The 8,267-nt window shown below is 39.9% G+C and overlaps 1 protein-coding gene across 4 annotated transcripts; it reads left to right on the plus strand.

The window, feature by feature from the left end:
- Positions 1-475: 475 nt before the first annotated feature.
- On the plus strand, positions 476-8,039 carry LOC118695383 (transmembrane protein 14C-like). 4 transcript variants are annotated; one of them, XM_036396902.1, is made up of 6 exons: positions 476-723; positions 2,215-2,359; positions 2,705-2,788; positions 5,290-5,391; positions 7,194-7,281; positions 7,468-8,039. In XM_036396902.1, the coding sequence occupies exons 3-6, from the start codon at positions 2,713-2,715 to the stop codon at positions 7,523-7,525; spliced, it is 324 nt and encodes a 107-aa protein (XP_036252795.1). In that variant the 5' UTR covers positions 476-723; positions 2,215-2,359; positions 2,705-2,712; the 3' UTR covers positions 7,526-8,039. The 4 variants fall into 4 exon arrangements, with proteins under 4 accessions (XP_036252795.1, XP_036252804.1, XP_036252813.1 ...); XM_036396911.2 differs by lacking the exons at positions 476-723; positions 2,215-2,359 and adding an exon at positions 2,493-2,510; XM_036396920.2 differs by lacking the exons at positions 476-723; positions 2,215-2,359 and adding an exon at positions 2,505-2,595.
- The last annotated feature ends 228 nt before the right edge of the window (positions 8,040-8,267 follow it).

Consider the following 8,267-nt stretch of genomic DNA (forward strand, 5'->3'; position numbering starts at 1 on the left):
AGAAAGGTGCCAGATTTTTAATTCCTAAGGCTTCTATAGTAAAAATAAGAATTAAAAAGCGTACGATTAAATAAGGAAATTGTGTACAGCAATTTCACTTGTAAAGTCTTATGTCTATTTGATAGTGCTTATCTTATGTCCTTGACAAAATGTCTGCCACTGCTAAACTGTTTTTATTGTTTGAATTTTTAAATACATGAGCTCATGGACACAGTGATCACAGTTGCAGAAGCTAGGAAAAAAATCCAGTCTGCATGTAATTTTAAGATTAAAAAGTAAAAATTCCACAGAATTTGGATTCTAAAGTTTGAACTTAGAAGTAATTACACATTTGTAAAAATCTAAATCCCCTGTGTAGCAACAAAGAATTATGCATCTCATGAGACTCAGAACAATTTGTGAACTGGAGACAAAGAACAGTCCTTAGGGGAAAACCCATATTTTTTATACCTTGAGTGAATACTCTGCTGCTAATGAGTACTTTGCCATTTGTTGTTGTTGTATCTTTGTGTACATCTTCCTTTTCAGCACATTTTCCATTCTAGTTTTCAGGGAACTGCTTAGAATGGTAGAGGGGAGGCAGCAGTGCAGAGAGAGGAAACGGCAGCAGTGACAAAGCTGTCCCTGTCAGAAGGGGTGGGTGTGCATGACACTGGGAGAGCAGATGGAGCCATAGCTGCAAGGAGCAACAGCTCAGGAAGCAGCATCTCACCTGAGCCCCAGGTGAGTTCAACAGCTCCAGCAGCTGTGGATTTCTACCAGTTTCCTCTTCCCCTTTTGGGAAATCCCTGTGCTGGATCACAAAGCAGAGCCCAGTGAAGCTTGAACATTATAGCTATTACATAGCTTGAATTAAAAAGGAAATACCATCTGTATGGTATTTCCATAATGCCATAGCTTAAATATGTGTTGGTTATGGCACTTTGCACAGAGGGAGGAGATTCCTACTCAAACCACTGAGGCCAACAAAGATGGCAAAATCTGAAATGCAGTACAGAAAGCTGCGTTTTGCAGAAAGTACAGGCCTCTCATGTTTTATGCCTTCTATTATGAAGAGGAATCAAATCCCTTCAGTTTAGGGATCTGGCTACAGGAGTACTTTTTCTTTCTATATGGTGAAACATCCATGGAACCATTCAAGTAATATCATCAATTTATATGAAGAAAATCCATTTCAGCACTCAGAAAAGAGAAAGAGTTTAGCTTTGTAGGCAGTAGTCATCTCTACATTTTTCCAGGCCAAAAAAAAAGCCAAACATTTTCTTTACAAGATGTTTTCCATCTCCTACTGTTGAATAACTTCTACAGCAGACTGCTTTTTCTGGTGTACTAGTTTGTCATCTGGAGGTGCTAGAAATCCTCTACGTGTTCCGTACAAGAGCTATACTGAAATTACTGATCAAAGCTGGAAGCAGCCTGTAGGCTGCCCAGAATTGTAGCTCATGCTACACCAAAACCCAAGCCCAAATTCTCAGCTGTACCACGTAACCCCACTTCTGGATGAGGACCGGGACGGATTAGGTGCACACGGCTGAAGTTCCGCAGGAGCTTTGCCCCTCACTGAACAGGAGCACAAAACCTGGTCTGTACTGATTCAGTTGTAGGCACCAGGGCTTGCTCGGGAATCCCCAGTGTGAAAAATGCATGTATTTTATGATTGGCTTTTTGCAAGTATTAAAATGAATATTATATGTGTTGTGTTAGAAAGTAATGCTGTATTCTCTTAAGTACTGTGTTAAATATAGTTTTAGGTTATAAAAAATGTTAAAATAGAAACTATGCTATGTAGGATACTTTTTTTAAAGAAAGGACTCGCAGCGAGATAGCAGCCAGAGGACACCTAAATCTTTCAGAGAAAAAGAATTTATTGCCCTCTTATCAGAAGAAACGAACTTCTTCCCGCCTCGAAGGCGCTGTTAGGATTCAGAGGAAGAAGTTGACACTGACCAGACAGAGTCCTGTATTTGAATGGAATTTATGCATCATGTATGAAGTGTATGAATATGCAACAGGCTATTGTTTTTTAAGGGTTAATCCTCTGTTAGGTGTCCTTTTTCGGGCTCGTGCTGCCCAAAAAAGGTACCCGGACGTCCGTAACTCTTTGGTTCTATTGTCTCATATTGTCCTAATTCAAATTATCCAAATTATTATTACTCTAATTGTATTACTATTTTTATAACCATTTTATAACTATTAAACTTTTACAATTTTAAGAACAAGTGATTGGCGTTTTTCACACCCGACACTCGCCTCCCGCCGTGCCGGGGATTCCCAGGAGCTCCGCACGTAGGTGCAAAGACACCAGCGCCTCCTTCTCCGCAACCCCTGGCTGCGGGCCTCACCCTGCCCTGCCTCTGGGGTGAGTTTCTACTTGGGTTTCGCGCTTGGAGCTTTCCTTTCCTTCCCCACAACAGCCGGAAAAGGGAAGCTCTGGGCGGTGCGTGGCTGCCTGGCCTCCCCTTCCGCCGCCTGCTCCGCCCCGGTTGCTGCGGAGTGGGGCGGCCGCGCAGGTGGGACGCGGCAGTGTCCCTGTGCCCCCGGGGCTGCCTTCCCTACAGAGCCGCCTGCTCGCCTCAGGTCCGAGGCTTTAGGCAGGTCTTGCTCGTGGAAAAGCTTGCCATAGCAAAATGCTTTGCTTTTTTAATTTTTCCTCCCGTGAAAAAGGTTAAGAGGTGCTGAGCTTCACCCCAGTTTTCTCTTCCAGTGTTCGGCATGGCAGTGGACTGGCTCGGCTTTGGCTACGCCGCCCTGGTGGCATCAGGGGGGATCATTGGCTATGCAAAAGCAGGTAGGGTGCCGAAAGGTGCTTCTGTCTCTCTCCCTCTTCCTCCCCCCCCCCCCCCAACCCCTCCTCCCCCTACCCAATAACTTGGTGTGAGCTGGGCAGCTTTTTACGAAAACCTCCTAATCTCGAAGTTGACCCATATGTAAATTTTATCGGTTTGTGCCATGTGCTGATAACTTGCTGCTGGTGGGGTGTGCTGGATTTTGAGTTGAGCTGGTGCTTTGGGCTGATAAGGCCATAATCTGCCTTCTGGAGGATGCTGATATCTGCTCTGTGGTCTTTGGGTGAACTGTCATAAGTTTGCTTCAGAAAGGCTTTTTCTTTGCTGTTTAAAATACAAGCATTCTGTAAGTGTTCTATATCTTCAAGTGACATAAATCACTACTTTTCCTCCTTAAGAGATTTATTCCTGTTTTAATCTTTGATGATAACAGTATACTGCAAGCTGCAGAGAGCTTTCAGAACTATCTTTTCTCCAAGTAGAGCTGAGCAGTGCAAATCAGTCCTTAAACTTGTTTCTCTTCTGGGCTCTGCATCATAAGCTTACCCTCTGACCTACTGCTTTCATTTCCTGCCCTTTTTCTGAGTTTGCCCTCCTCCAGACAGAACTGTGGATTCATTTCTGCTGCAACACTGTCTGTTACAGCTTTGAAAATCCCTAAGCCGTCTTAGTTTTTATGATAGGAAGGGACATTGCTGAATTCAGTAAGACTCTAACCAATGCATTTGACTAGACAGATGATAGTGCCTATTCCAGTCTGTTTTCCATTGGCCTAGATTTATCCTCTGTTGTGAGTGTTGTGAGTGGAGTTTAGGACAGAAGGAACAATACTGAGAACTTAAATAACTCATTGCATCTGTATTTCTCCAAGGCCATTATGAAATGATGGGTGTCTTTTTTGTCCTTTGGAACCCTATTGGGAGGACGTGGTTATGTTCAGGCAAGGGAATCCAGGTCACAGGATTATTGAAGGGGAACAGAAACTCTTATGGTAACTGCTGGAGAGAGAAAAAAAAAACCAACCATACAAAGGAGCTATTATATCCTTATTATAACTTGGGGAAACCAAAAGAAAATGGAACTTTCATGCATAGAACTAAGTTGATTTGATCTGTTGTTTTACAACCAGATCTACCCACACAGACGGGGCAGTAGTAGGTGCCTTTGGAGCAGTATGAGAACATGGCAATCAAAGGGTGAGTGAGTGAGTGAGTGAGTGAGTGAGTGAGTGAGTGAGTGAGTGAGTGAGTGAGTGAGTGAGTGATTTATTTTTCTGTCTTCATTTAGCAAGTTCTCTGGATCCCTGTGTATTGAGATGTAGGAACTTCTTGAGCCAGAGGTGATGTGGTTGTCCTAGAAGTGTATGTGTCATATCTACTTAAACAATGCCTTGAGGTAAAATTCAAGGAAATTATGGTTGTTTCTTAGCTCCCAGGCTTGTGGAAAGCATTGTAGCTCCCACAGATTTATTTTAAACTCATATTCTCTGCAAAGCAGCCACCTAGTAGAGTGTGCACCTTTTCCTTGCACATGGCAAGTATATCAGGTGCTTTCAATCATCTTTGTATCTTGCTTTTTATACCATAAGCAGGATACAAAGCAATATTACAGCAACCTTGTTGATGATTGAAAAATGATTACTTTCTGGAAGCAATATGCAGTCCTCCTTTAACATTGAGAGAAGATCTTTATCAACTTAGTTTTTCAATCTCAAGTCTTTGAAAGGTGACCTCAGAAATTGAATGTATAAAGAACCACCTTCTGTAGCATTAAGTCCCTAATCCTCTGTTGGCCTTATGGAGGGCATTCACCACTCACAGTGATCATGCTACTTCATTACTTGATATACTCTATAAATCACCAATTTAGATGTGGTATCCTTTATTTTCTGGTAGCTTGGGATTATCATTTATATTAAGGACCTGATTCAAAGTTGAGGTGCATTCAGGGAACCTTTTTCCAAAGGCTGCAGCTACCTTTGGATCAAATCTCAGGTGTACTTAGGAGATATGACCTCTCTTGTTCAGCTACGCCCTGCTCCTTGGCAATTCTTTGAATGCCCTCCTGCCCAATTCCACTCACACGTTCTTTTTTCTGATCTTAAATTCTTACAATTTAGTCATTCTATTTTACTGCCTCTTGAAGAATTTTCATAAAACTGTTTTGAAGCAACATGCTTTGGTTTGTGCAAGGGAAACACCAATTCTTTTGCTTTTCTCACTGTTCTTTCAATCATGGATGTATTAATGGCTTTGCTGTTGGAGAACTAAATACTAATTCTGTATGTATCTTATGCAAGAGTAATTGAAGTGGTTCTTTGTGCTGATCAGCATGTTCTCAATATCTTAAAAACCCCCTTCTCTAATCTTCTTTATGTCAATGAATGATGAATGCCCATATTTTTTTTTATTTTTATAATTTTTGGTGTTTTACAAAATAGTTAAGCTGCTGACCAAGGTAATCTTTAAGTTTCTAAGAAATGCATTATCTTCTATTTATTCAGGTAGTGTTCCATCACTAGCTGCTGGCCTTTTCTTTGGGAGTTTGGCTGGACTGGGTGCTTATCAGGTCTCACAGAATCCAAATAACATTTGGGTTTCTCTGAGTAAGTAATTTAAAATTTTATTTGAAAATGATTATATTTACCCTATATATTTAAAATTAGTACCTAAAAGTCTTTGCAGAAGAGTTAAACACAGATAGTGTTACAAATCTAACTTCAGTGCTGTCTAAACTTAACTGAACTGGTGGCTGCCAACGTGGATCTGTCTCATACTGATGTGTTTGAAGGATCACAGTGCAAGGGAAGTGCTAATAAATGGATTTCTGACCTATTTTTGCCTGGAACCTTGTACTTTGAGCATCCTGCAGGAGGCTATAGCATTTTGGGAAGTGGGATTCCCCTTCAGACTGACCATACCCCTAGCAGACTATTTTATTATCACAGAAAATGGCAGAGATTGTGATTGGCTTATTTTTATAAATGACAAATATGTGAAATTACAAAGGTGTTGATGCCTGGGGAGATTTTAGAAAGAAGCAAGCTTCAGTAATGCTGTTTCTTCCTTCTCAGAATTGGAGCTTCCCTTCCCCTGATTTAGAAGGTAACTGTGGAGAGTTACTGCTTAGTCAGTGTTTAAAGAGCCACCACTGACTACAGCATTTTTCCTCTGAAGCAGTGACAGAGCATCTGGCTCTTTGACATGTGCAAGTCAGAAGTCAAAGGGGAATGCCCAGCTTTTCTCTCCACTTCACCTTTGTTTACAGGCAATCCACTTCCACTGGCCAGGCCAAAAGCTGTGCATGGTCAAGCCTTAATAACATAATAAACTGCTGATACAGCAAGCTGAAAAAGTGTGAGGTCAAGTGTTTTCCCAAATGTGAGACAGATACATTTCTGTAGCTCAGTAGCATATGGAGTCTCTTCCTCTTCATGCCTCAAAGTTTTTCAAGAAGATGTGTTCTGCTGCTGTTTGAAACAAAATTTCATTTTGAGGTGTGCATATTTTGAAGACAGGCTACTAATTAGAGCTTGAAGCATTTTAATACTGAAATATTTTTGTTTTATTGTGTGCTGGACTATGGTCCCAGTCTCTTACATATCTCATTATGTGAGATTAGTAAGTGTTCAGTGACAATATTTCGCTTGGTGTTAGGTAGGAAGGATGTCATGGCTAGGACGTTGTTGAAACATGTGTGTAGCTGTTACCACTGGGTAGCAGGTGCATACTAAGGATAAGGATTCCATCAGTGTATGTTTTCCTTACAGTTTTTTAGCATTCAGTCTGTATTTGAGATACTATGTTCCAGGGGCTGTCCTTTCTATCTTACTGAGTCAGTGAAACTACCTGGCTCCTGTCTCTGTGTCCAGTGGTCAGGGACAATTAATTCTCACCTTGGTAATGCTTAGCACACTTCCCTTTTGAAGTCTTTAGAAAACAGATTAGTTAATTCTCAGAACATTACTACAAATTAAACATGATGCTACATATTAGACATGATTACTACAAGTTAGACAAATGCTCTCTCCTTTTTTTGAGAAGTGAGGGAAATATGTGCGCAAGTTTAGTGATTTGCCTGTGTGTGGAAGGAGTGAGTTCTAGAGCAGTGTATCATAAATTATTTCCAGTCTCAAAAAGAGCACATTTTGAAAAACAAATTTGAGAAGTATGTGCAGGAGGATATTGAGTGCACTGTCTGCTTGAACTTTATATAGAATACTTACTCTTTACAAACGGAGGCATTTTAAAATTTACACAATTTATTGACTCTCTTTGTCCATTAAGTGAAGTAACCCTGTTTCTCTTTTTATTGATGCTGCTACTACTCCCTGTTCTGTTAGTTTTTAATTATGTTTCTCCCACACATGCATCTCTGCTGACTGGACTGTACAATCTCTCATTTAAGTTACTTCTGGAGCACTGACTGCTGTCATGGGAACAAGATTTTACCACTCCAGAAAATTCATGCCTGCAGGGCTAATTGCTGGTGTCAGGTACAATACTTTTTTTTTAACCTCCTGTGTGTGATTTCTTATTCACTTAATTAAACTCAGATGGAGTGAATGATATTTTGTGTATTATTTTTGTTCCCATCCATCACTTGGATGAAATACCTGAAAAGGAATTGACAGATTGTTGTTATTATTATTAAATTATATGGTTTTTTCCCCCTTATACAGTTTGCTAATGGTTGGAAGATTAGCACTGAAGATGTTGGAAAAGCCCCAGGAAAAGTAACTGTTAATTTTACATCTTAGTATTTGGAAAAGGAAACCTGATCATGAAATTGCATGAATGCAGAAGTGAGAAGATGGAAAAATTTTCTGCATCAAGACATTTTTTAATCTTTTTTTATAAGGGGGAGTACAATGATGGGACAGATAGTTTATATACGAGGTAGAGCTGTTTGTGTATAGAGAGAAATGAGTCCTGGGTTTGATTTTTCTGGCATATTTCAATGTATTTTAACACTTACATGTTTTTATATTCCAAAATATACTTTTGGCATGTATGAAGCAGAGAGGAAATATCCTGTAATTAAGAAAATATCCACAAAGAGGCACCAGGAGTAACTGGCTAAATACAATAGTGTGTCACAAACCTTTTACACTGAATATTATGGTGCGCTTTACCTGTTGCATTCTGAATTGATATACCATGTCTTTATAATGTCCAACAGATGTTGCCTTTTTATTGTGAAATGATGCTAAAATGATGCTTTTCTATAAGTAAAATTTGTTACAAACCTTTATTTGGCCTTTTTTTTGGTACAATTTCTGTGTTTGGGGATGGGGCTATTTTTTTCACCTTGTTTTCTCAGTAGAAGTCCTTGCAGTGGACTGTTAGTATCCAAGTGCTGTCTTTCAATGATATTTAAAAATCACTTTATAAATGAGGGATAGAAGATTAAAATATGGGCCTTCATTAACATTTCATTTTAAAAAGTTGTTTGAAAGGAACTTACCCTGAGGATTAACTA

The sequence above is a fragment of the Molothrus ater genome, chromosome 1 (genome assembly GCF_012460135.2).
Source record: "Molothrus ater isolate BHLD 08-10-18 breed brown headed cowbird chromosome 1, BPBGC_Mater_1.1, whole genome shotgun sequence".
Classification (NCBI taxonomy): domain Eukaryota; kingdom Metazoa; phylum Chordata; class Aves; order Passeriformes; family Icteridae; genus Molothrus; species Molothrus ater.

Coding starts and splice junctions, on each gene's coding strand:
- LOC118695383 (XM_036396902.1), top strand. CDS start 2,713: ATGGCAGTGGACTGGCTCGGCTTTGGCTACGCCGCCCTGGTGGCATCA. Junction 2,789..5,289: donor CATTGGCTATGCAAAAGCAG/GTAGGGTGCCGA, acceptor CTATTTATTCAG/GTAGTGTTCCATCACTAGCT. Junction 7,282..7,467: donor GGGCTAATTGCTGGTGTCAG/GTACAATACTTT, acceptor CCCCTTATACAG/TTTGCTAATGGTTGGAAGAT.